At 42.0% G+C, this 27,884-nt stretch overlaps 1 protein-coding gene across 3 annotated transcripts in view; it reads left to right on the top strand.

Annotated features, from left to right (window-relative positions):
* The window catches only part of tbc1d30 (TBC1 domain family, member 30), a 104,243-nt gene that overhangs the window by 30,511 nt on the left and 45,848 nt on the right, over positions 1 to 27,884 (top strand). For all 3 annotated transcript variants that reach the window (XM_066719441.1, XM_066719439.1, XM_066719442.1), the window contains 3 exons: positions 304 to 429; positions 10,371 to 10,556; positions 17,434 to 17,602. In XM_066719441.1, coding sequence (XP_066575538.1) covers positions 304 to 429; positions 10,371 to 10,556; positions 17,434 to 17,602 — 481 coding nt within the window. The remainder of the gene's footprint in view (positions 1 to 303; positions 430 to 10,370; positions 10,557 to 17,433; positions 17,603 to 27,884) is intronic.

Genomic DNA, 27,884 nt, shown 5'->3' with positions numbered 1-27,884 from the left:
TTTTTCTAATTCCAAATATTGGATTAAATACATGTAGTGATATATATGCTTGGCCACCTTTCTTTCTTTCCTTTTTAATTCAAGATCCAATTGTTCCTAACTTATTGTGGAAACATCTGAATCTTTAAAGAAATATATTTTTGTGAATTCAAATATTGTTTTTTTGCATTTGGATAGCAAATGTATTTTCCCACTCTCATATTAAACCATTCAAGAACTGGAGCATGTTCCAGAAATGGGACTGTGTTTATGTCATCATGAAAATGTTGTAATTTAAACTTAGTATACAAATTTTTCTTCCAGGTTTGGTTGACCCTTGCTGATCAGTATCTGCACAGTATCTCCATAGACTGGGACAAGACCATGCGCTTTGCCTTTAATGACCGCAGTAACCCAGATGATGATTCCTTGGGCATTCAGATTGTGAAGGTACAGTGACTATACTTATTGCAATGGCATATCTGTTAAAAGAAAAAGTAGATGATTTACTAAGAGAGTGCAGTTGCAGCACAAACAACATAGTATCTGTTGCAACAACTGGCAAGGTACACATTTTACATCAAATACCTGCTGCAGTACCATAGAAGTGAGCTTTACAAACGTTTTCAGCATAAATTGTAGGTGATTTACAGGAAACAAAACTACTCCAGCTTGTGTGTTTTACAGGCAAAACCAAAAGTGTTTTTTGGAGCAATATCAATCAATTTTTATTTGTATAGCACACTTCGCAGGGTAGCCACAGAGTGCTTTACAGACTGGAAAACATACAACAAAGTACAGCAAAGTAAAATACATAAATACAATAAAGTCAAAATATAACAGTTTGCCTGACCTGGACCACAATCTGTCACTAGTGGTGAAGGGAAATGCATTAAAATAAAACTATATTTTTCTCATAAAGAGTTTGACATTTTTGTTCAAGAGATTTTACCACATTAATCCGATCTACCTTCCAGGAGTACATTGACTGGCCAAAAAAAAAAAAAATATATATATATATATATATATATACACACACTCACCTAAAGGATTATTAGGAACACCTGTTCAATTTCTCATTAATGCAATTATCTAACCAACCAATCACATGGCAGTTGCTTCAATGCATTTAGGGGTGTGGTCCTGGTCAAGACAATCTCCTGAACTCCAAACTGAATGTCTGAATGGGAAAGAAAGGTGATTTAAGCAATTTTGAGCGTGGCATGGTTGTTGGTGCCAGACGGGCCGATCTGAGTATTTCACAATCTGCTCAGTTACTGGGATTTTCACGCAAAACCATTTCTAGGGTTTACAAAGAATGGTGTGAAAAGGGATAAACATCCAGTATGCGGCAGTCCTGTGGGCGAAAATGCCTTGTTGATGCTAGAGGTCAGAGGAGAATGGGCTGACTGATTCAAGCTGATAGAAGAGCAACTTTGACTGAAATAACCACTCGTTACAACCGAGGTATGCAGCAAAGCATTTGTGAAGCCACAACACGTACAACCTTGAGGCGGATGGGCTACAACAGCAGAAGACCCCACCGGGTACCACTCATCTCCACTACAAATACGAAAAAGAGGCTACAATTTGCACAAGCTCACTAAAATTGGACAGTTGAAGACTGGAAAAATGTTGCCTGGTCTGATGAGTCTCGATTTCTGTTGAGACATTCAGATGGTAGAGTCAGAATTTGGCGTAAACAGAATGAGAACATGGATCCATCATGCCTTGTTACCACTGTGCAGGCTGCTGGTGGTGGTGTAATGGTGTGGCGGATGTTTTCTTGGCACACTTTAGGCCCCTTAGTGCCAATCGGGCATCGTTTAAATGCCACGGCCTACCTGAGCATTGTTTCTGACCATGTCCATCCCTTTATGACCACCATGTAACCATCCTCTGATGGCTACTTCCAGCAGGATAATGCACCATGTCACAAAGGTCGAATCATTTCAAATTGGTTTCTTGAACATGACAATGAGTTCACTGTACTAAACTGGCCCCCACAGTCACCAGATCTCAACCCAATAGATTATCTTTGGGATGTGGTGTAACGGGAGCTTCGTGCCCTGGATGTGCATCCCACAAATCTCCATCAACTGCAAGATGCTATCCTATCAATATGGGCCAACATTTCTAAAGAATGCTTTCAGCACCTTGTTGAATCAATGCCACGTAGAATTAAGGCAGTTCTGAAGGCGAAAGGGGGTCAAACACAGTATTAGTATGGTGTTCCTAATAATCCTTTAGGTGAGTGTGTATATATATATATATATATATATATATATATATATATATATATATATATATATATATATATATATATATATATGGAGTGAGACAAAGAAAAGGGTCAAGGCACAAGAAGTCACCAAAATAATGGAGTTGTTATAAAAATAAATTTTAGAAAATAAGATGGCATAACATTAAAAGAATCCAAATAGTGGATATAAAAACTATTTACATTAGCATGATCTTTAAAAATTAGGAGTTCACAGTAATGTCGACATTACAAAATACAATACAATACAAAATAAGAATTATTGGTGAAAGCATAATTCTGTAAATAGTCTATTGAAATGAAAGGATGCTGATCAGTTAAGATACAGACAAAATGTTGCACTGATCAAATTGTTTTAATTTATCATTAGTTTTTTATTTTTAATTTTTTATTAGTCAGTACTTTCAATTGGCCTAGGAATTTAAACTGGAGTTTGGCTTGCTTATCTGGTATTGATATCAGAATAAATAATAATTGCAGAATACAGTTCTGTTATCTAGTGACGCCGATACATATAACCCACAGTGGTCAAGTTCTCTGAAATCGAGACCGGGTTGATACGCAAGTTACCAAAATACTTCAACTAATATGAATTCAGATTAGCGGTGAGGTTGATCTGAATGAATGAACCTTGAGGCTGTATTGTTTTATACAAGATATAGGTTTATTAAAAATGTAAATAGACAACATGTATTTCCAAAGATAGGATAGAGACAAGCAGGGTGGATGATGATCAAAATAAGAGTGAGAGGAGATCTATCCAATACTCAACTTTTTTCGAGGCACAAAACATGTAAAATAACAAAATAGTATTATAATTATGCTACCCGTTCCTACAATTTAGATCTCATACACAACTGGTTTCATGTAATTGTGATTTACCTAGTTCTTGACTAGTACTCAAAATCTGCTACCTGTGTGGTTTAATGAGATTCAGTTTTGCAGATGTTAGCGGGGAGGGCTGGCAGACTGTGTCAACTTGAGGACGGTTGCAAAGGTTTCAGGTTTTGGTTCAGTCTTCCTGGATTTTGTCACCTTGGTTTCTTCTCCCAGGTTGTTCCACTCCAAATTTTAAACTTTTTTTATTATTTTTATTTTAGACCGAGATTCTAATCTCTTTCCTTCCAAACTACAGATTGGTCAGGTTTCGGTTAATGAACTAGAAATTCAAATCGAAGCAGTCTTTGCCATTCCTCTCCTTTGATTCCTATAGAATGTGTATTGGGGGTGTGATGACTTTGAGGAATGTGAAAAATGGTTCAAATGTTACCTGGAGTTTCTAACTCTCTATATTGTCAAGTTTTAGTTCTATCAATTACATGTTCAGTTCCCTCAAAACATGACCTTACAGTTGGTACCAGATAAGCCAGTTGTTCTTTTTCGGTAATGTTAAATTTTAGTTTTCTTGGAATTTCAGGGGGTGCTGCTCTGATGACCATGTCAGTGGAAGATGAATTAGGATGTATGAATAATTCTCTTACCAAATGTTAATTTTAAGACTTGACCATGTTTTGGTTCTAAAGTAGAATTACTTAATTGTCATTTAAGTTAGTTTAAGGTCACCTTTTATGGTTTGTTATCAAACTGAGGAAGAAACTGGGTAACACTTATGTTACCAGCATGTAGTTTGTATTTGGGTTTGTTGCTCTGGTCTATAGAATGTATAAAGTAACTTGAATGTCTGTGTTTTACAAATTAAATCTTCAATTGGAATTTGGTGTCTCTGTGAGGGACATGGCAGACCATTTGTCAGTTGTGGGGGTCTCCAGCATGGACGTTTTATCTGTCTTACTTTGTTAAGCACAGGCCTGTGTCGTATAACACAGATCTTCAAAGCTGTCCTTTACCACAATCCTAAATTACTCAGTTTGGAAGGTATATGAATTTGTGTATATATTTGCCAAAATAAGGTCATATGATTTACAATTCAAAACTCTGTATTACTCAAGTTATGATGTCACTACCGCATTGAATGTTGACATTAGAGTCTAGATGCAAAGTACCAGTGTTGTGAACAAATAAAAGGAATGACGGATAACTCAAGGATATGTAGTTAGATTGAATGGTTTTGTGATAGATGTATGTTTTCAGATAAAATCATATTTACTACATTTTAATGTAGAAATCACTTTGAAAGTAATGAATATGGATATTTATCAGTTGACCCTTGCAGTCAAACACAGTCTGATGCAGATTCTGGAACTGAAAATTATACTGAATATGTGACATAATTCTGCTTACCTATGAAAATATTGTACAATTACATTTTTATAATGACAAGTAAATAACCATAATCAAACAAACCCCTAATCTATGTATACTGAATTACAGTGATGGCTGATGTGTTTTTTGTAAGGTGTGTCAGAAACCTGTCAACCTCCACTCCCACAGTTTATTTTTTAAATTATAAAAAACAAATAAATAACTGAAATAAATTACTCAATTATATGAACTCAAATCTTTTTTATTTTGTTTTTATTGACAGAATATGTAGTAGATATTTATTGCCAGTCTCCCAGATGAGATTAAGGTGGCTAAGGTGGTTCTTTTAAAAACATTTTGAAAACATACTACTATAAAGCAACATTTTTTTAAACTTCATAAATTTACTGCTTTCTGACGGTCTTAAATTTTGTTTTATTTTTGTTATGTCTTATATAATTTTATGTATTATTCTCATGTATTATCTGTCTGTTTCATCCTCTTAAGCACTCAGAACCTTTGTATAAAGGGTACTATATTAATCAAGTATTATTTTGTGGATGGTATGTTTTAAATTTAATTCAAATTAACCCATTTTACTTGTCCTTTAACTTGCTGAAAAAAATAAAAGCTGTCAGTTGTATAGGGAGGGTTCAAATACCAAACAAGAACAGGAATAGAAGGATTTACAGTTGCCATAGACGGGGACTTCTGACAATGGGACATAAGAAAGTGTACAAACATATGAACATAAGAAAGTTTACAAACGAGAGGAGGCCATTTGATCCACCGTGCTCGTTTGGTGTCCATTAATAATTGAGTGATCCAAGGATCCTATCCAGTCTGACTTTTAAGTGTTCCCAAATTTTCAGCTTCTACCTTATCGCTGGGCAGTTTGTTCTAGATTGTGACTACTCTCTTTGTGAAGAAGTGTCTCCTGGTTTCCATCCCTTTCTTAAGATCTCTTTGCAGCTCAACATATTCTTTGTATTTTGTTTAGTCTCCTTCCCTTTTGTATGCTCTATACAACATTTTCTTTCACTTGATATTTTTTTGCATCCATTTTGGCCAATGTTTTTTGGTCCTCAATTTTTTTAATATTGTTAAAATATAACCATCAATTTTCAACTGAATCTGTATCCAGTGTGGTCCAGTCTGCCTCTTCTAAGTGCCGCCTCATACCTTCAAGGTTTGCTTTTCTAAAATTGTAGACCACTGTTTTAGACTTGGACCTTGTTTTTTGAAAGAATGCCTCCAAAGCTAACCATATTGTGATCACAGTTTGCCATTGGTTCTCTGACTAGTGTCCCTCTGACTAGTGTCCCTCTGACTCTATCTTGGTCATTTTGTAAATATCAAGTCAATGCATGCACTCTCCCTTGTTAGTTCCCTGACAAATTGAGTTGGAAAGTCCCAACTGGACTTTCCCAGTCTATGTTCGGGAAATTGAAATCCCCCATTATAACAGCCACATCCTTGCTACATGCAGTCCTGATTACAATGTGCAATGCAACATCTTTCTGAATATCTGAGATGGGTGGTCTGTATCACACTCCTACCACTAATACTCCGGATCTCTTGTTCAAACGTTTGACCCACAAAGATTCTGTTCCATTACTGGGATCTAATTTTCACATATCGTGCTACCCCACCCCCTCTTCAATTTTGCCTGTCCCTCCTAAACTGTGTGTATACTTTCAACTTGTGTTCATCCCCATCATTTTCTGTAAGCCATGTCACTCCTATAACATCATAGTCACATGCCAGCACTGAGGCATCCAAGTCTAACCTCTTGTTCCTTATACTCCTGGCATTGAGGTACAAACATTTCAGGATTTTCCTACTAGCGATTTCCCTTGGTTTTCCTTCCTTAGAGGAACATCTCCCATTGTCAGAGCTCCCTGCCCCCCTGGTTCCTAGTTTAAATGATTCTCAATTTCTCTGCTCATACACTCTCCCAATGCATTAGCCCCCCTTCTGTTTAGATGTAGACCGTCCGTTTTGTACAGGTCCCATCTATCCCAGAAGAAAGGCCAATGCTCCATAAACCTAAACCCCTCTTCCCTACACCAAGCTTTCAACAACTTATTCAAATTTCTAATCTCTGCCTGTCTCCCTGGCCTGGCACATGGTACCAGAAGTATTTCAGAGAAAACTACCGTGGAGGTTCTGCTCTTTAGTTTTGTTCCCAACTCTTTAAATTTGTCTTGCAGAACCTCTGCCCTACCTTTTCCTATGTTATTGGTTCCAATGTGGACCATGACCAGTGGATTCCCCCCGGCTTTGGCCAGTAGCCCGTCTACTAGTTTAGGGAGATCTGCAACCTGAGCATCAGGCAGGCAAAAGGTACTAAAGGGACTAGCAGAATTAAAAACAAACAAATCACCTGGACCAGATGGGATATTTCCAACAGTACTTAAAGAAATGAGGGAAAATATTTATAGGCCGCTAACTCAAATATTCCAAATGACACTTAGAACAGGGGATGTGCCCACTGACTGGAAGACAGCAAATGTCATACCAATCCACAAGAAAGGGGACAAAACTGAACCAGGAAATTACAGCCCAATCAGTCTCACCTGCATCACCTGTAAAATGTTGGAAAAAATGATTAGACAGAAAATAGAGGAGCACCTTAATGAAAACCATATTCTTGGAGATAGTCAACACGGGTTTAGACAAGGCAGACCATGTCTAATCTATTAGAATTTTTTGAACATACAACTGCAGCTGTAGATCATGTCAAAGCATATTAATATTATTATTATTATTATTATTATTATTATTATTTTTAATTCTTGGCAGACGCCCTTATCCAGGGCGACTTACAACATAAGTGCAAAAATACAGTTGAATAAAGACATCAGTCATTACAAATTCAGTTAACATAAAACATAGCAATTCAAAATATAATACATTTTACAACTTCTAATTTACAATTTACACAGGCAAGTACAGTAAGTGAGGTCCTACATCCTGGACCGTAAAAGCTAAGTGCTTTCAAGATGTAGGGTCAAAGTCAGGGGCTACGGGAAAGGGAGCAAGGAGGAAACAAATTAAAAAACGCAAGAAGCATAATAACAATCTGTGAAGTGCTATCTGACAGGGGTTAAAAGGACTAATATTATAAGTACTGTCTGAAAAGATGTGTATTGAGTAAGCGCCGGAATGAGGTCAAGGACTCTGCTGTTTTGACTTTGGTGGGAAGGTCGTTCAACCATTTAGGGGCCAGGGATGAGAAGGAGTGGGCTCTGGAGCAAGGAGAGTGGAGAGGAGGCAGAGTTAGTCTTCTGGTACTGGAAGAGTGCAGAGGTCTGGAGGGAATGTATGAAGAGACGAGTGTCTGAAGGTAGCTTGGTGCAGTGTGGTTGAGACAGCAGTAGGTCAATGTCTTGAACCGAATGCGTGCCAGTATTGGGAGCCAGTGGAGGGAGCGGAGCAGTGGAGTAGCGTGTGCGAATCGGGGAAGAGAGAATACCAGACAAGCTGCAGAGCTCTGGATGAGCTGGAGCGGGCGGGTAGTAGTTGCAGGCAGGCCAGGAGGGAGTTTCAGTAGTCCAGGTGGGAAAGGACCAGTGACTGGATGAGCAGCTGTGTCGAGTAGTTCGTGAGGAAGGGACGGATTCGGTGTATGTTGCTCAGAAAGAATCTGCAGGTGCATGTCAGTGTGGTGATGTGCTGGGTGTAGCAGAGCGCAGGATCGAGGGTGACTCCTAGATTTTTAGTGGAAGAAGAAGGTGAAAGTGTATTGGATTCCAAGGGGATCGAGATGGAGAGGTCAGCAGAAGGTGAGGAAGAGTGGGGGGGAAAACAGGTGATCCGATTTGGAGAGGTTGAGCTTGAGGTGGTGCGAATGCATCCAGGTGGAAAGCAGGCAGAGATGCAAGAGGGGATGAGAGGGTCAGAAGAGGGGAAAGACAGGAAGATCTGGGTATCATCAGCATAGAAGTGGTAGGGGAAGCCATGGGATGCAATGAAGGGGCCCAGGGAGCGAGTGTAGGAAGAGAACAGGAGCGGGCCCAGGACAGACCCTTGGGGAACGCCTGTGAGGAGAGGTTGGGGGGTGGATGAGGAACCTTGCCATGTCACTTGGTAGGACCTGTCACTGAGGTAGGAGGAGAACCAGGCGAGAGCAGTCCCAGAGATTCCAAGGTCAGCGAGGCATGGGAGGATGATGGAGTGATCGACGGTGTCAAATGCTCCATAGAGGTCAAGGAGGATGAGGACTGAGGAGAGGGAGGCCGCCCGAGCACAGCTGAGGGAGTCGGTGACTGCCAGGAGAGCCGTCTCAGTGGAGTGAGCTGTGTGGAAGCCGGATTGCAGAGGATCAAGGAGTGAGTGTTGGGATAGAAAGTCAGAGAGCTGACGGTGGACCGCCCGCTCGAGAGTCTTTGAGAGGAAGGGGAGAAGGGAGACAGGGCGATAGTTCTGAGGAGAGGTTGCATCAAGGGTTGGTTTCTTGATGAGTGGGATGACGGCAGCTTGTTTAAATGCAGAGGGTAAACAGCCGGAGGAGGTGAAGGGGAGAAGATCAGGAGCGGTCACTTGCAGGAGGCAAGAAGGGAGAGGGTCCAGGGCACATGTTGTAGGTTTGTGACGTAGGAGGAGAGTGGAAACTTCAGCATCTGAGAGGTGAGAATGAAGAAAAGGAAGCTTGATCGGTGGGAGGTTTGGGTGTAATAGGAGAGGAGGGGGGACTGTTGAAGAGCCTGCGGATGTCTGCATATAAGATATACTTAGATTTTCAAGAAGCTTTTGATAAGGTTCCACACCAAAGACTGATCCTCAAATTGGAAGCTGTAGGCATTCCGGGTAATGTAAGTAGATGGATTATGAACTGTTTGATGTATAGGAAACAGAAGGTGTCAATTAGAGGAGTTGCTTCTAACTGGAGTGAGGTTGTTAGTGGAATTCCACAGGGATCAGTACTAGGGCCTTTGCTTTTTCTAATCTATATTAATGATCTGGACTCTGGGATAGTTAGCAAACTTATCAAATTTGCAGATGATACTAAAATAGGTGGCTCAGCAGATACAATCTCGGCAGCACAGGCTATTCAAAGGGACTTGGATAATATTCAGTTGTGGGGCGACACCTGGCAGATGAAATTCAATGTGGACAAGTGGACAGTGGACAGTTCAGAGGAGAGCAACCAGACTTATTCCAGGTCTGAAGGGAATGTCCTACTCGGAGAGACTGAGGGAACTGAACCTTTTCACCCTGGAACAGAGGAGACAACATGGGGACTTCAAGTCTTCAAAATCATGAAGGGCATCGACCACATCAAACCAGAGTACCTTTTCCAGATCAGCAGGGACACACGCACCCGGTGACACACATGGAAATTGGGCTTAAACCAGTTTCACTAAAGCTATCTGAATCAATGTATAAAATATGTCTAGTCATTGGTTCTGTATGGACTGCAAGTACATTATCGTGGTGAAAAATGTTAGCACCACCAGTGCCACTGTCGGGCTCTGAGTGATGGCAGGTGACATGGAAACTGTAAATCGGATGTGTTTTAGAATGAAACGCTCTGATAGACAAGAGAATAAGCTTTCAAACGATGAGCGAATTGTAGAAATACAGTGTAACTTCTATGCACAGGAGCTGTGCGTAACACTAACAAATAATGCTTCAGAGGGTGTAGTAACACAGTACATAACTCTGAAATGTACATTATTTTTCAGTATTTTAACCTTACCTTTGTACCATATCAGTTTATTCACTGGATTTGAACTGCTTAAATTTCAGTAAAAACTGGAGAAATGGGGGTGATCTAAAACTTTTGACCAGTAGTGTGTATGTGTAGGTATTGTGTGCTTATATATGTATCAGTGCCTTGCTGATGATGATGATTGATGCTGTTGAAGGGTGCTGAAATCTGTGTTGTTCATGTTTCATATAGGATTTACACAGGACCGGCTGCAGTTCCTACTGTGGCCAGGAGGCAGAGCAGGACCGTGTTGTACTGAAACGGGTCCTGCTTGCTTATGCCCGTTGGAATAAGGCTGTGGGATACTGCCAGGGCTTCAATGTGCTTGCTGCTCTCATCCTTGAAGTCATGGAAGGAAATGAGGGGGACGCACTGAAGGTTGGTTCTATCCAGTATTAATACATTTTTATTGCAAATGTCTTGTATTTCAATCTCTTTCAAGTCATATTTTTATTTGTTGAACTTTAACATTCATAACATTCAGATCACTTATGGTCTGCAGTTGCTGCTAGCCAAAATTGTTGGGTGTTCAAACCTCAGATGTAGTTCTGTGGGGGAGTTGTTCAGGGGCTCACCTGTGTTTCGATACATTATTTATTTCTCAAACAACCCACAGTGGTAGAGAAGACTGATCTTATATTTACAAATGTCCTTTGCTGAATCCATCTTCTTTGTGGATATTTTCCCTTTAATAAAACCGTCTGAGAGAGTGTTGAGTGTTGATCAGAAAGTTTATTCGTATGAGCAGCTTGGGGAAGAAAGACACACGGAGGCGGTCTCTGCGAGGTTTCTCTACCAAGATACAGTTTCAATCAGGCACATTTATACAGACCAGACAGGAGAGAAAGATAACATGGACCACATGTCTGTCCTGTGATGAGTGCAAGCTTGGTCCCTGCCTGACAACTGCTCAGGAAAACCCATATATGGTTAAACCGGGGAAAATGTAATGTTTAATATAAGGGGGGTTTGTATGATGTATCAAGCCCAAATTGCTGGTGAAAACTGGTTCTTATCAGACTCTGTTCTTCTAGGTATCAGGGGTAAGACAGTGACCTTGTTCACACAGACACACAGGGAAAGAAATGCAGTTCAACATCCTTACAAAAAGAGAAAAATAAACTGACACATATCTATAGGAATTTATTTAAACAGGCAGTAGTGTCAGAGAAGACCGATGACCTAAATGTATAGAAAAATTGCTTAAATAAAATAAACAGCTGACGCGTATCGACAGGATTTAAAACACATAAATATTATAAAATTAAAATACACTTTATATGTGTACATATAGCGTACAGTATATATAAATATATATATATTTAACAACTGGTTATCACAAACAGGTAGTAGTCAGTAAATTAACAAAAATGCTAAACAAGGCAAGTAGCACTGTCAGCACAAGTCAGAGCAGCTGCCTTGGGAGGAAAAAGCAGGCAAAATAAAGCCAAAGGCAGATTTAAAACAATGAAAAATAACAATACATGTGGGATTTGAAAATACAGATAGACCAAAATAAGGATACTTCAACTTTATAGTCCTTTAAAATTACAATTGCAATATGGAAACCGGTTAAATGTGTTCTGTTGGTTTGCAAAGTAGCACACCTGTAAGACAGAGACAAAATTGTGTAGTTTGTATTAAGCCTTGGTTATCTTGAGACTTTTGCGCACTTATCACCTGATCACCATGTTTTTTACACATCAGATTTTACAGGTTATGTTTCAAGTCGTGAAGTCTACCCAAAGGGACAGGGGTTAATGCAGTTATAGAAAGCAGACCATGTGGAGTCCACGAGTGGAAACTGTCAATCCTGTAGCTCGAGCACACACCAACATGGGCCAGGAGCTGCAGAGAGGTTCCAGGAGGAGTGGAATTCTGCTATGAAGTCCGGTAGCAGTAGGAGGGCTCTCTGAGGCTCTCTGCTGCGACCGCTGCCTCTGCTCAAAGACCGTCTTCAAAGTCACAACCAGGTGTACCATGCACAGTATTGTGCCGGGTGTACCATGCACTACTAAGGGAGCACTGCGTGGGCTGTGTAGGTCTGACTGCAATTCTACACTGAAATGAATTGACTACATCGTGCTGCTCTACCTTTATACAAGCGCCAAGATTGAAAGCAATCACACTTCAAGCAGCGGAGCCAAGCTCAAGCATTCAGGCTACTCTGGGGTAGCGAGAAACTGGTGCTCAATCTCAGGAGGACCTGTTGTTATCTGTAATGTGCCACAGAGCATGTGCCATTTGTTGCTCATTGGCCGCCATGGTGACAGCTCACTGGCTCTTACTGGCGTGGCATGTGCCGGATGCTGACCGCTCATCTTCATCTCCCGGGGCTTCAAATTTGGTCCCATGGTAAGGCTATGCTGGACCGATCCATCCAGGCGAGAGATCACTCTAGGCAATTGGCGCAGGTCTAATCTTGGGCCGCACTTCTAGTCCATCCCCTATGGTAGGTGCCCCGGGCCAGAGGGCTCAACGCCAGACAGCCACCTGTCCTGCCATGATCTCCGCCTTTGTATCACCACATGCACCGTGCCACCTCAGGGCTGGGGGCATGTGCCACACAGAGAATGGGCAACCCGCTACTACCTCTCCATACAAGTAGAATGTCCTTCCATTCGGCTGGTCTCTAGCCACACACACTTTCTACAAGTGCATGGATGCTGTGCTAGCCTCCCTGTGCAGTCAGTGGGTCCGTGTTCTCAACTATCTAGAAGATAGTTCACATTCCAGGGAGCAGGTTCTGAGCCACACAGCTCTGATCCTCAACCACCTCATCGAGTTAGGTCTCTGGGTCAACCCAGAGAAAAGCTGTCTCATTCCAACTCAACAGGCACAGTTCCTTGATGCAATTATTATTCAAAGGGACTTGGATAATATTCAGTTGTGGGTATTATATAAGTGCAAGGTATTATATGCAGGTAATACAAATGTCCATTATAATTTCACTATGGAAAGAAAACCAAGGGAAACTGCTAGTAAGAAAGTCATGAAATGTTTGTACTTCAGTTCCAGGAGTATAAGGAACAAGATGTTAGACCTAGAAGCCACAGTGCTGACGGGTAACTATGATGTTGTAAGAGTGACAGAAACATGGCCTACAGAAAATGATGTGGATGAATAAAAGATGAAAGGATACACAGTTTAGTTGAGACAGGCAAAATCAAAGAGGTGGTGGGGTAGCATTATATATCTGAAATGACGTTGAGGCAGAAGAACTCAAATTAGATCCTAGTAACGATACAGAATCTTTGTGGGTTAAGCTTTTGAATAAAAGATCTGGAAGTTTAATGGCAGGAGTGTGTTACAGACCACCCAACTCAGAAATTCAGAAAGATGTTGTATTGTACAATGTAATCAGGACTGCATATAGCAAGGATGTTACTGTTATCATGGGTGATTTCAATTTCCCAAACAACTGGGAAAGCCCATTTGGGACTACAGATGCAGAAATAGAAATGGTTGAGATGGTAAACTGCTTTCCAACTCAATTTGTCAGGGAACAAATCAGAGACAGTGCATGCATTGATTTGATATTTTCAAATGACCAAGATAGAGTCAGAGGGACACTAGTTAGATAACCAATGGCAAATTGTGATCACAATTTATATTAATGATCTGGACTCTGGGATAGTTAGTAAACTTGTCAAATTTGCAGATGATACTGAAATAGGCGGCTCAGCAGATACAATCTTGGCAGCACAGGCTATTCAGAGGGACTTAGATAATATTCAGTTGTGGGCCGACACCTGGCAAATGAAATTCAATGTGGACAAGTGCAAGGTAATACATGCAGGTAACAAAAATGTCCACTATAATTACACTATGGGAGGTACAGAACTAGATGAAGTAATGCATGAGAAAGACCTAGCAGTCTATGTGGACTCCTCACTTTCTCCATCCAAACAATGTGGGGAAGCAATAAAAAAGGCAAACAGAATGCTAGGGTATATTGTCAAAAGTGTAGAATTTAAAACAAGGGAAGTAATGTTAAGATTGTACAATGCACTAGTTAGACCTCATCTGGAATACTGTGTACAGTTCTTGGCACCACACTTCAAGAAGGATATTGCTGCTTTAGAGGCAGTTCAGAGGAGAGCAACCAGACTTATTCCAGGTCTGAAGGGAAAGTCCTACTCGGAGAGACTGAGGGAACTGAACCTTTTCACCCTGGAACAGAGGAGACTGCGTGGGGACTTGATCCAAGTCTTCAAAATCATGAAAGGCATAGAACACATCAAACCACAGGAGCTTTTCCAGATCAGCAGGGACACACGCACCCGGGGACACAAATGGAAATTGGGCTTCAAGGCATTCAAAATGGAAAACAGAGAGTAGTCACAATCTGAAATAAACTACCCAGCGATGTGGTAGAAGCTGAAAGTTTGGGAACATTTAAAAATAGACTGGATAGGATCCTTGGATCACTTAGATATTAATGAACACAAAACGTGCAGGATGGGTCGAATGGCCTCCTCTCGTTTGTAAACTTTCTTATGTTCTTATTTTCTTAAGTGATTTGTCTTTGATTTGTTGATCTTGAGTGAATTTTAATTAGTTTTTCCCTTTGTGTATAACTAGTGTAGTGCTACATTTTATCTTTGTTTTTAATACATTTGAGAATTCACATCTTTGGAATTGGTGTCTGCGTCCAAATATTACAGAAATTGAATCATTTGATTCTGGGTCCGATTTTATTCTCTTTATGAATAATCTGACCTAAAGGTAACATGTATAAACATGTCATAAATTTCCACTGCTATGTTGGTGATACACAGTTATACATCTCTGTGAAACCTAGGGACATTAGCACAACATCAGCTTTACTGTGTATCACTGATGTCAAAACTTGGATGTCCTTACATTTTTTGCAATTAAACTCTGATAAGTGTTGATAGTAGGCTCTCGGCAACGAATTGATTTATCAAAAATATGTTTGGGGGACTTAACTCCTAATTTTAAGTCTGAAGTGAGAAATTTGGGTGTTATCTTTGATTCTACTTTGAGTCACATATTAAAATGATTACAAAACTATGTTTTTATCATCTAAAAAACATTGCCAAAGTTAGATAATTTGTCTTGATCTGATGCTGATAATCCATGTAATCCAGTAAGTAATCCATGCTTTTATTTAATGTATACTGGACTACCGTAATGCTCTCTTTTCTGGACTTACTAGCCAAGCTTTATTAAGGCTGCAGCTTGTGCAAAATGCAGCTGCAAGGGTCCTTGCTAAAACCAAAAGGAGAGCACATATAACTCCTGCACTGGCTTCCAGTGAAATATCGAATTGATTTAAAAATTGTATTGCTTATATTTAAAGCACTAAATGGAATTGCACCAGATTACCCTCTTTATCAGCCCTGGCATGCATCGAGGTTGACTAATAGTGGCCTCCTCTGTATTTCGAGGGTGAGGCTCAGGAGGAAAGGAGAGGTAGCTTTTTGTGTTTATGCTCCGCAGCTGTGGAACTCTCTCCCCGACCATGTCAGAGGCTCACCTACAGTAGTTACTTTTTAAATCTAGGCTTAAGACCTATTTTTATAATTTAGATTTTTGATTTTATATATTGTTGTTTTTAGTTGTTTTAAATATCTTTCTCTTTTGTTTGCGATTTTTATTATGTTTTTCATTTTTTTTAAATTAATTCATGTTGTGTTATTAATTTTGATTTCAATTTTTGTGTTCTGTTACCTTATTTTTTGATTATGTGCAGCGCCTTGAACCTTGTGGTATGAAAGGCGCTCTATAAATAAAGAATATTATTATTATTATTTTTATTATGTGTGCTGGAATGCCATCCTTTTCTAAGCTTCATTTTGCACATGGCAAACCCGTTTATTACATGGCACATACCTTCAAATATATTTTCCTACTAACTGTCAAACTGGCCTCTTCTGGTAGTGTCTGACTGTAGTGTGGAGGAGCTATACTCTGCCCCAGTTAATGTTATTTATTGTATCCCGGTAGATCATGACTTTCTCCTGGGGCTGTTCATGGTATGGCCTTAAGGGACCTACCCTGATGTATTCTGTGTAAAAAAAATTCTGGTTGAGTAGAGGCCTCCCCTTAACAGGTGTCGGCTGTGGGTCAGGCATCCTTACCACTTTGCTGCACTCCTCCCTTGCAATGGTTTGGTTAAACATGAACCCCTTACCTGTTGCGTAGTATTCTTGACTTGATAATTTTGATAATTGTGAATGCAACCCCAATTATCTGAAAAAGAGAATGCTACCTTAAGGTTGCAAGGTCGCTTGGGAGTTCTGATTCCCAGCAAAGATGAAGGAGTAGTCTGCACTGCTGGAATAAGCAGAAATACTACAGGGGGGGCAGAGGAGCAGACTGTGATGGTGGCATAATCGGAAAGATAGCACTTGCGGGGAGGGTCCGGTAAAGGGGGCAGAGAGGGCATTATGGGCTCTGGGCTATGGGCATGTCCCTGCCGCATAGAGCAATATATACAAACAGGAAACAGGACGGGCTGTTTTATGACATGCAGACTGGCCTATAGGCAGCTTTGATAGTCACATTTTTTGTATGAGGTACCATGGTAACTTAAGGTAGCCTTTGAGTAGTATTCTCTTTTGCAGATAACCGGGATTACATTTAATGCTCATCCACTTCAGCTGAGAGAAGCTTTTTCTGGTTTTAGGAGACTTCAAACACACTGTATAGATTGTTCGATGCTGAGAGGAAATAATCATTTTTATTATCAATCAGTATTGGTATTTATGAATAAACAAACATAATGATAAGATGTCTCAGACAGTGTGTTTATTTTGTTACATACTAGCAATGCATTTGATTATTTAAAGTGCTTGAGGTGCCTTATAAGGCTAGTAACAACCACTGCAAATAATGTAGAATTGCAGGGCATTAGCATAAAATCTGTTCCACTTTTAAACAGTTAGACACCCATAATATACACACTATCCCTGGAATCCATAGTACAATTTCAGAGCATTTTTATTAGTTACCTACGAGCATGTGTCTAAACTTCCACAGTAGTGTGAACTGACTATATTTTCATGCAAATGCAGATTAAATTTACAGGTACTGTATCTTTTCCATAACAATGAACTCACAGTTGGGTGCGAAGTAGAAAACACATTTAACATTTTATCAGAAAGACAGTCAATTAATTATTAAATGTGTAGATTAATGTAAAGAACAAAAGCCCAGAAATAAAGTTATGAACTCTTTTTTGCAGGTTGAGTACCGTATATCATAGTTTCTGTATCTTTATTTCCAGGTAATGATCTACCTGATTGACAAGGTCCTCCCTGACAGTTACTTCGCCAACAACTTGCGTGCATTGTCTGTGGATATGGCAGTTTTCCGAGACCTATTGAGGTTAAACCTTCCAGAACTCTCACAGCACTTGGATGACCTACAGAGAGCCGCAAACAGAGAAATTGGAGGTATGTTTCTGCTCATTAAACTCTTGTGATAAGGTACAATGCTTCAGTTGAAGCAACCCTTCTGGTCCCAGTGAATCAGGCACCCCAGTTTGCGCTTCCAGTAACAGTGTAGACTCTCAGAAGGAGACAGGCCCAGGAAGTAAAGTCACTGACACAATGTCTGTTCGTTTATCTTCTTTTATTGAAAGTTTCACACAGCCGTTTATACATCTACAAGCAATATTTCAAAGGAGGTTTGGGGCCATCCCGAACCTGGATGATATTTTCTTGGTATATGTCCCGAGGCAGTTCCGAAACATGGGAAGCAATAATTGTTTTGGTTCGTTCCCTAAGGAATGTCGACGGCAGTAGAAATTATTTTTATCTGTCACACAGATAAGTCTGAGCAGAGAAATCCAAATAAGAACAAGGAAACCATTATAAGAGCAAGTTTTAGCTAGTATCTTACTGGAAAGCAATTTTACCCCAACAGTTGCCCTCTTTAATGAAACATGAACATGTTACATTAATTTCGTAAAATTGCGAAAAGTTGTTTCAACCATTAGATATAAAAAGACATTTTGGACATGTTAATCACAAAGTAAGCCCTCTTGATCAGATTCTGTAAACACAGTGATCCCCAACAATATGGCACACACCTCCTTCCTTAGCAAGGAGCATATCTAAGATCAAGCAATTCTGAGTTTTCATGAGGCGTGTGGCTGTTAATTCAGTGTTAACCACTTCAAGAGCTGTTATTGTATCATTGTAAATTGCGCTAATCTATAATGTAAATGTTCAATAATGTGCCATTGCTGCACAGTGCCGAAGGAAGAAAAGACAGAAGTCCAGAATCTCCTGGCCCTATATGTGAGGCGATGTTCTTCAGGTATGGCATATACTGATGTGTCAACCGAAGCCCTCTTGTGTCTTGTCATGTGATCTGGCCTTTTAGGAGGTCGTCCGTGGTTCTCACTGTCAATTAAGGCAATATAAAGACCATCTGAATAGCAGCGCATACATAACATGATTCATTAGTACATTGTCTAACAGTGAAGTTACATATTGTCCACCATGCATTTCTTGAATGCAGCAAACGGTCATCAGGCTTTTGTTCTCTCTTCAGGGAGGTGGAGCGGCTGTTATTTGTGTCCCACCGTGGGACAGTAGTTGTTGGCATTCAATTCAGCTGGATCGCTGCAGTAGAACCATCAGGATCAATGATCAGAAGGGTGAGGCCGACCACGGCCATCATCAGGATTCAGCACTGTTCCTCGATTGGGGTTGTAGGCGTTTCTACTGGTCAGGTGGCTTTGTTGTCGCTGTCGAATCCTCAGTCGTATTTGATCAGTGTAAGTGTTAGTGTCTGTGATGTCAATATGTGGAAGGGGAGAGGTTACTAGCACATCACTCAATATTTGTGGACTCGTGCGTCCGGCTACTCCTTGTGGGCCACTGCTCTGGCCCTGCGCTGGCCTCGTTATCTAGAAGTTGATGATGATGTCAGCTGCTTCTGGACTGATTTCCTCAGTCAGCGATGATCCCATTGGCTGGGCACCGAAGACGTCCATTGTCTGATATGGCGCAGATGATGGTCCTGCAAGCAGCGAGGAAGAGGATCCAGGAGTAAAGGAGAGCATCCCTCTGGTCTCCACCTGTGTTGTTTCCCTTTGGCACTTCACAGCTGCGTGGGTGGTCAGGAGCACCTGGTAGGGCCCTGTCCGCCTGGGCTGCAGGGAGGACTTTCTCTTGTGTGCTTTGATGTACACAGTCACCTGGTTGAAATGGGTGACAGTCCTGCTGGGCTGGTTCAGTCTGGGCAGCTTTTACCTGTGAATGGACAGCTTCGATTGCATGTGTTAATCCCAATCAAAAATAAACAACATAGCATCTTCCTTACAGACAAGGGAGGAGTGACAGAGAGTCTCATAAGTCATCCCATAATAATCTCATGCAGAGAAAGAGAGCTTTTTTTCTTTCTTTTCTTTTTTCGATTTGCTGACAGTCTCATTGTCATTAGTGTATCTGGACATTTGAGCCCTGTTTGCACATTTTAGCCAGTTTATTCTTTAGCACCCCTTAACAGTATGTTTGCTACTGTACTGCATCAGCCTTCATACAAAGATAGGCTTCAACCCAATTTAGAAAACATTTCCATTATTACAAGTATATATTCATAACCACAACATTTAGATATTTGAACACAATCTTTTTGTATTTGAACAAAAACACACCAAGGGGGAAAATTTGCAGTTGGTGTGAACTGTTACTATGAAATACTGTTTTATTGTTTTAAGTATTTTACATTTTACAAATAAAAACATTTCAAAATTTTAATACTTGTGATTAATTTTTTTTTTTAAATCAATTACTAAAATCACTTAAATTTTTTTAAAATCTCATAGTGATTAAATTCAAAATAACTAAACATGTGCATAAAAGAAAAACAAATGTGCTAAAAGCAAACTGCTAACCAACATAAAAGTCAAATACATTGAAAATAACTGAAAATGCACTGGACAAAATAAAGAAACAATTAAAAAGGAAAAAAATAAAAAACAAACCAAAACGGTCCAATGCATTTAAAATTAAATCCAAAACGGTCAATGTATTTGACAAATTAATAGAACAAAACTAAACCAAAAACAAAAACCCAAACAACTAGTGTTTTTAAAAACAACTAAATCTTTAAAAACAATTAAAATTCTTTTTTAAAAGTCATTTTAAAAGATATTCATTCATAAAATAGTTAAAAGATCTTGGACTCGGGCTCCAGCAGGGGGAGATGACCGTCCCCGGAGGTGGGTCCCATCATGGGATCCTGAGCTCCCCCAGCTCTTGTATATGCCAGTTCTTATAGGCTTCCTCCTTGCCCCTCTGATGGACCTCCAGATTGACATACTCACGAATGAGTACCATGCCCCTCCGCACGGTGACAATCAGGTCCAGCTCCTGCTTATTAAAAAGACAGATATTCCGTCCCTCCCACAGGGCCTGTTTCACTGCGCAGACGACACGCCACCAGCACCTCAGGGAGGGAGATGTTATTCCCCTGGCAGGGCCATAAAGAATCCGCTGGGCGGTTGTCCGCACAGGAACGGCAAACCTGCGGAGGGACGGGAAAAACAGGAGCCAGACCCTGCAGGCGGAGGGGCAATCCCTAAAGATATGAGCCTCCGTCTCCTTCCCCAGGCAACCCTTATAGGGGCAGGTGTCATAAGGAGCTATGCCCCTTCTGTGCATGAACACTCGGGTGGGGAGACACCGACTCACAGCCATCCAGGAGACATCTTTCTGTGTATTTGTGAGGCAAACGTGCGTAGCGTTAGCCCAGATAAACCGGCAGGTTTCGGGAGGGAAATCTTCTATCCGGCTGGTCTCCTGGGTAGATCTCATCTGGCTACAGATGGTCTTATAATCCCAGGAGGCCAGCACGACTTTATGGAGGCCTACTTCGAGCGCAAAGGCTCGGAGCGCCCTGTAGAATGGTGGGGGATCCCATGAGTGCGGCACGGTGTTATCCATGGCGCAGAGGCCGAATGGTCTCAGGCTGCTGGCAAAATAAAAGCGGTTCATAAAACTCACTTTCTTGCCAGCAGCCTGGATGTTCTTGACCACATAGGCCAGCCCCTGCGCCTTTATCAGCCGCACAACGTCCGGGACCCCCCTGCCTCCATCCAGGGTACCCTTCACCATCTGCACCCCTTTCAGCCTCTCCATTTTGCTCCCCCAGACAAACCGAAATATAATTCGGGTCACTAGTTTTGCGATGACCTTGTCTGGGGGGAAGATCATTCCTACGTAGAGGAGTATCGGGAAGAGGATGGCCTTTACGACCAGCACCCTACCAGCCATCGTCAAGGTCCTTGTGCTCCAGCCGTGGATCTTCTTTTGGACCTTAGATATGGCCTCCTCCCAGCTCCGGGTGCCCGTGTTGGTCCCGTCGATCGTGATCCCCAGAACCTTGATAAACGGCTTCACAGGGAACACGGTCGGCGGGCCCCGGCTGACAGGCCATGCCCTGGAGAGGTAGACCTTGCTCTTGGCCTTGTTGACAGCGGCCCCCGTCGCCCTGCAGAAGCCGTCCTGCAGTTCCTCGACCCTGGCCACGGACGGAGCGTCCGTGCAAACCACGGCCACGTCGTCCATGTTGGCCAGGGCCTTCAGTTGCTCTCCGCCGGAACCCGGGAGATGGAAACCTGTCACCCGGACGTCCCGGCGTATCGCCTGCATGAACGGCTCCAGACAGAGGACGTACAGCAGGGCCGATGGGGGACAACCCTGCCGGACCCCCGACCTGACCGGAAATGGTTTGGTCAGGTGGCGGTTCACAAGGACCCTGCTGCTTAGACCGCTGTAAATGATCTTAACCCATTTCCTCAGGCCAAGAGCGAGACCCATCCTCTCCATGACGAGCTGCAGGTATTCGTGACCCACTCTGTCGAAGGCTTTCTCCTGGTCCAAGCTGATTAGGACCAGGGGAAGCCCTCTCTCGTTCGAGTAGGCCACGACATCCCTGAGCAGCATGGCGTTGTCGGCCGCCGATCTCCCCCGGGCACCACAGACCTGGTCGGGACCTACGACTTGAGGGAGTGGCCGCTGCAGCCGGAGCGTCAGTGCTTTGGCCAGTATCTTGTAGTCGGTGCACAGGAGGCTGACCGGACGCCAGTTCCTCAGATCTTTTTGGTCTCCCTTCTTGTGAAGAAGGGAGAGGATACTCTTCTTCATAGAAGGGGCCAATCTACCCTCTCTGTACATCAACCCCAAGACCTGGGCCAGATCTTCTTTAAGCACCTCCCAAAAGATCTTATAGAATTCAGCAGGGATCCCATCGGGACCTGGTGTCCTTCCAGAGTTAAGACTCTTTATCACCTGGGAGAGTTCAGTGGTGGTGATCTCTGGATCCTCCTCCGCCTCCTCGTCCCCCTCGTTGCGGGACTCCAACAGGGACAGAAAGTGATGGATCAGATTTTGATCCACCACCTTCTGATCGTACAACTCCCTGTAGAAGTCCCGCACCACTGTCTCAACAGCCTCTCTGCCCTCTACCTCCTGCCCCGAGGAGTCGATCATGGAGGACATTGCAGGCCGCCTCTCCTTCGTTTTCTTGAAGAAGAAGCGGCTGCATTTCTCATCGTCCTCCTTGATACGGACCCTGGAAAGGACCTTGATCTTCTCTTGCTCCTCCCGATAGAGGGCGGAGCCCTTGGTCCTTTTCTTCACCATCTCCTACCACTCTATGGGAGAATCAAAAAGGTCCTTCAGGGTCCTCCACTCCTCGAGGCGTCTGCTAAAGGTCTTAATAACACGAGGGTCATCGAGCAGGGAGGTGTTGAGCTTCCAGACCCCAGGCCCGGACTCCCGTGTGCTCGGGATGAGCACCTCTGTCGTCAGGAGCCTGTGGTCTGAAAAGAAGACCGCCTCCGAAGACATGGCGGTCCTCTCCAGTGGCTTACTGAGGAGGATGAGATCTATCCTGGAGAAGGAGGAGCCAGAAGAACTCATCCAGGTGAACAAGGGGACCAGGTCCCGACCTGCGTCGCAGAGTTCAAAGTCCTCCACGAACGCAGCGAGGTCCCTGCTGGATCTATCATTGCGGGGCTTACTCCGGTCTACATCCCTCAGAGCACAGTTGAAATCACCTGAAATGATAACTGGTAAGGTGCCGATCAGGAGCGGGCGTAGCTGAGGGAGAAAGAGGACTCTCTCTCTCTGGCTGGTGGGGGCATAGACATTGACCAGCCACAATACAGCCCCCTTGTATTTAAAATCGAGGCTGGCCAGTCTGCCCGCCTCTATTACCTTAAATGTCTTTACTTCTATGAAGGGGTTTTTCAGGAGTACGGCAATCCCGTCCGCTCGGGACACATTGGACCCCGACCAGAAGGATTCTCCTAGGGTCCAAGATCTTTATATTCCTTTTGGAACGGGATGCCGCACTCCTGCAAACAGATGACATCCGCCTTCATACCAGCCAGAGAGTTTAAAACATCGGTCCTCTTTTTCACCTCAGCAATGCTCCTCACATTTATTGATATAATAATTAATGCCATAATGGCTGTGAGGGCAATTACCCGCTCCGTAACAATCATGTAAAGAAACCTTTCTCTTCCCCACTCCTCTCTTCTCCCTCACCTAGCTTAACGCTAGCACCCATCATTTCAATCATTTGCCTCACCGCTGGGACATACCAATTTAAAAAGACTGCTTTAGACATTCCACCACACATCTTCCCCCCTTGCCCGTGTGGCCAACATGCGCCAGACAGGCAAGCCAGGGAAGGGGTTTCCGTGTGGCAACCTTGCCTTAGAAGATATGTGATAGGTGAATGAAGGATTGACCAATGATAGGAGAGGAGGACAGAACAGGTGCACCTGGTAGGGAAGAATGTGGAAAGACTGGTTTGACTGGATAAAGGAAAGGAGAAGCACTAAACTAGTATTCGGGAGAGGGAGACCTCTGGTGGTGAACTAAGGTAGAAACAGGGGAGACCGTGACAATTATATTGATCAATTTGTATTATAACCATTTATACATACATTAATTTAATTTATTTATTTGTCAGATCTGTTTTTTATAGCATTCTGTATAAACACTACAATTCTATTAGTATTCATTGTAGCGTAAGGTACACTTATAAATTTCAATTAAAGAAGTGAATTTATAGTATCACCTTATCACGAATCCTGGAATCTTGTAGAACTCAATTTCTGTAATAATTGGACGCAGACACCAATTCCAAAGATATAAATTGTCAAATTTATTCAAAACAAAGACTAAATGTAGCACTACACTAATTATACAAAAGGTAAAAACTAATTAAAATTCAACTCTAGATCAACAAATCAAAGACAAATCACTTCCATGACCAAATCAAAGACCATGGGATCGCATATGATAACACAAATCGTTAAACAAAAAAGGTTATAAACACATTGACTACAATACCGGTTAGTAAGACGAAGGTGAGTCTCTCGTTAGTATTATTAGTCAGACATTAAATAACTACGCAGGTTAGTATTTATGTCAGGTAACTTCTCGTTATATATATATGTCTCATTTACGTTTAGGTGCCGAGAAAGATCCTATCATTACTTGTTACCAGAATTTCCCTTAACTGATTATTATTCAATGATTAAGGATAGGCAGGGCCACCAATAATCTAATGTCTATTAACTTGTGTCAATTTCAGACTAAACAGTTAAACAGGAATGAGAAGATATTTCTCGGCGTTGACAGATTTTATTTCTAAAATTATCAACAAAACAGTTTAATGCAACACACATTTATATTTAAGAAAACTAAATGATATTACACATTCTAGAGTTATGAATCACAGATTAACATTTCTAATTGATTTCTCAAATTTCATGAATCATGAACTCCAAACTGTTAAACTTATCTGAACTTCGTCGCAGAGAGGCCTCTCTGGCTTCGGGCTCAGATAACGGCACACGGCACGAGGTCCGTATGGTTTGGAACAAAGGCAGTCCGGTTCGGCTTTGTCCAAGAACTTCCACTCAGTCGATGCACCTGGAAGTTGGGGTTTCGCGAAAGTAGAGTCGTTTCCAAACAGATTTTCCACTGGTTTGAAGGCTCCAAGGTTGTGCACAAAATCTTCTTTGTAATCAGGGGTTCCACCGTAGTTACTTGAAGACGAAGTCTTTGAGGAAAGCAGGGCCCTGTTTGTTCCAAGGGTCAAGTTTCTTAAGACTCAAATAGCTATATTAATGACTGACACTTTCGTATACAGTCGACAATTGTCCAGCTGTAAAACTCCACTGATCAGGTGGGCACAGGCGGGCAGCGCAGTCTGTAAAGTTCTTTTATTTAATAAAGTCCTTTAAAAGAATTCTTCGTACGGCTCAATCTCCTTCTCCCAGTTTAACTCTTCTGTTGCCGGCAAAGACTTGGTTGGTTTCTGGTTCCGGTTCTGGCAACAGAGCTACAGGTTGAGCTGTGGCAGCGAGTTACTGGTTCAGATGAGAAAGAGCGAGAGAAAGACTGTCCGCTGTTCCTTATAGTCTGTCAGATCAATAGGTGATTGGTTCCTGAGTTCTTGAGATTGGATTTCGGTTTCAGCCCCCAGTGTCCTATTGGAGGGGGGCTTGATTTATGACTGATGTCAATCCATGCCATCTTTTGGAAATGCCGGTTGGCCCGGGTTCGTAGCTCTATGTCGGGATTTCGGCTCTCGTCCACTTCAAAGAGTTTTTATCACCTACAGGCCCCTTTCTCCAGGCATCTCATAGCAGAATTCCAAACTATTTGGCCCATTCTTGGTGCCATCCTCCCCAAAACTGTCACTTTGATGCAAACCAGTTCCAAGCTGATGAGCTAAGGAAATCTGATAACTTTGGGGGGGGAGAGGTCTTCTTTAGATCAGTGCTTCAGCTCAGAGCCCAACATGCTCTTCACAAAATACACCCAACATAACGCTACATCATTATTTAAGACTCTCTTAATCTTATTCTGTATTATGCAATACAAACGTACAAATAAACACATACTAATTTATATCCAAAGTAAATTCGGATACTAGTTTTGTTGGGCATGTTTTGGTGGCCTGCATTATCTCAAACTACCCTTATTTATCATTATTTATCTATTAATTTCCCAAAGTATCTTAAGGACTTTCACTAATACAGAAGACTTATTTTTTCATTTGTCTTCAGGCCATTTGGCTTAGACTAGATTGTATTTTGCCTTTTTTTTATTTTTATTTTTTTTTATTATTAATTAATGTTCTAAGTTTGTTAGTTTTAGTTTCATATTTCTTACCACTGTATATTACATATAGTTTCAAAGTCATATTGTTTAACTGATACAGTGTACTATGAGAGATAGACACTTAGCTTCTAGTGTTTCATTTACTCTTACAATCTTATTTTTTCTGTCTTTGGCCATAAGTCGGGCATCCTGTCTTCATTACACATGTAAAAATCCTGTCTTGTAGTACCACTGATCATTCCCACCGATTCTCAGGTACTGCTTATTCACTTCCAATCATAACAGCAACACAAAGACCAACAAGAAGAGTGATATACTCACAAACACAAAGATGTCCTGCTTCAGATGCCACACATCAGCACAGCGCAATATTTTAGTACAGCCCTCTAGTCCAGTATATTTTGAATACAATTAGTCAGCAGCTCTTGGTTACAGCACTAAAGCATTTGGAGTCTGTTCACCTAATTCTAACAGTCCTCTAGTCCATCATCCCTGGACTAGGATAACAGCGCTGTCAGTGCAGGATGGTGGATCCTCCACAGGACACAACTTTAGAAATGAAATGATCAAGAAATGATCAGTCTATAATTTTAATGGTAGGTGTATTTTAACAGTGAGAGACAGAATAACAGCAAACAAATCCAGAAAAACACATTTCAAAAAAGTTATACATTGATTTGCATGTTAATGAGGGAAATAAGTATTTGATCCCCTATCAATCGGCAAGATTTCTGGCTCCCAGGTGTCTTTTATACAGGTAATGAGCTGAGATTAGGAGCACTCTCTTAAAGGGAGTGCTCCTAATCGCAGCTTGTTACCTGTTATAAGACACCTGTCCACAGAAGGAATCAAACAATCAGATTCCAAACTCTCCACCATGGCCAAGACCAAAGAGCTGTCCAAGGATGTCAGGGACAAGATTGTAGACCTACACAAGGCTGGAATGGGCTACAAGACCAGCGCCAAGCAGCTTGGTGAGAAGGTGACAACAGTTGGTGCGATTATTCGCAAATGGAAGAAACACAAAATAACTGTCAGTCTCCCTCGGTCTGGGTTTCCATGCAAGATCTCACCTCGTGGAGTTTCAATGATCATGAGAACGGTGAGGAATCAGCCCAGAACTACACGGGAGGATCTTGTTAATGATCTCAAGGCAGCTGGGACCATAGTCACCAAGAAAACAATTGGTTACACACTATGCCGTGAAACACTGAAATCCTGCAGTGCCCGCAAGGCCCCCCTGTTCAAGAAAGCACATGTACAGGCCCGTCTGAAGTTTGCCAACATCTGAATGATTCAGAGGAGAACTAGGTGAAAGTGTTGTGGTCAGATGAGTCCAAAATCGAGCTCTTTGGCATCAACTCAACTCGCTGTGTTTGGAGGAGGAGGAATGACCCCAAGAACACCATCCCCACCGTCAAACATGGAGGTGGAAACATTATGCTTTGGGGGTGTTTTTCTGCTAAGGGGACAGGACAACTGCACCGCATCAAAGGGACGATGGATGGGGCCATGTACCGTCAAATCTTGGGTGAGAACCTCCTTCCCTCAGCCAGGGCATTGAAAATGGGTC

The sequence above is a fragment of the Amia ocellicauda genome, chromosome 12 (assembly GCF_036373705.1).
Source record: "Amia ocellicauda isolate fAmiCal2 chromosome 12, fAmiCal2.hap1, whole genome shotgun sequence".
NCBI lineage: Eukaryota > Metazoa > Chordata > Actinopteri > Amiiformes > Amiidae > Amia > Amia ocellicauda.
Note: the sequence above shows the minus strand (reverse complement) of the source record. Positions and strands in the feature narration are given on the sequence as shown.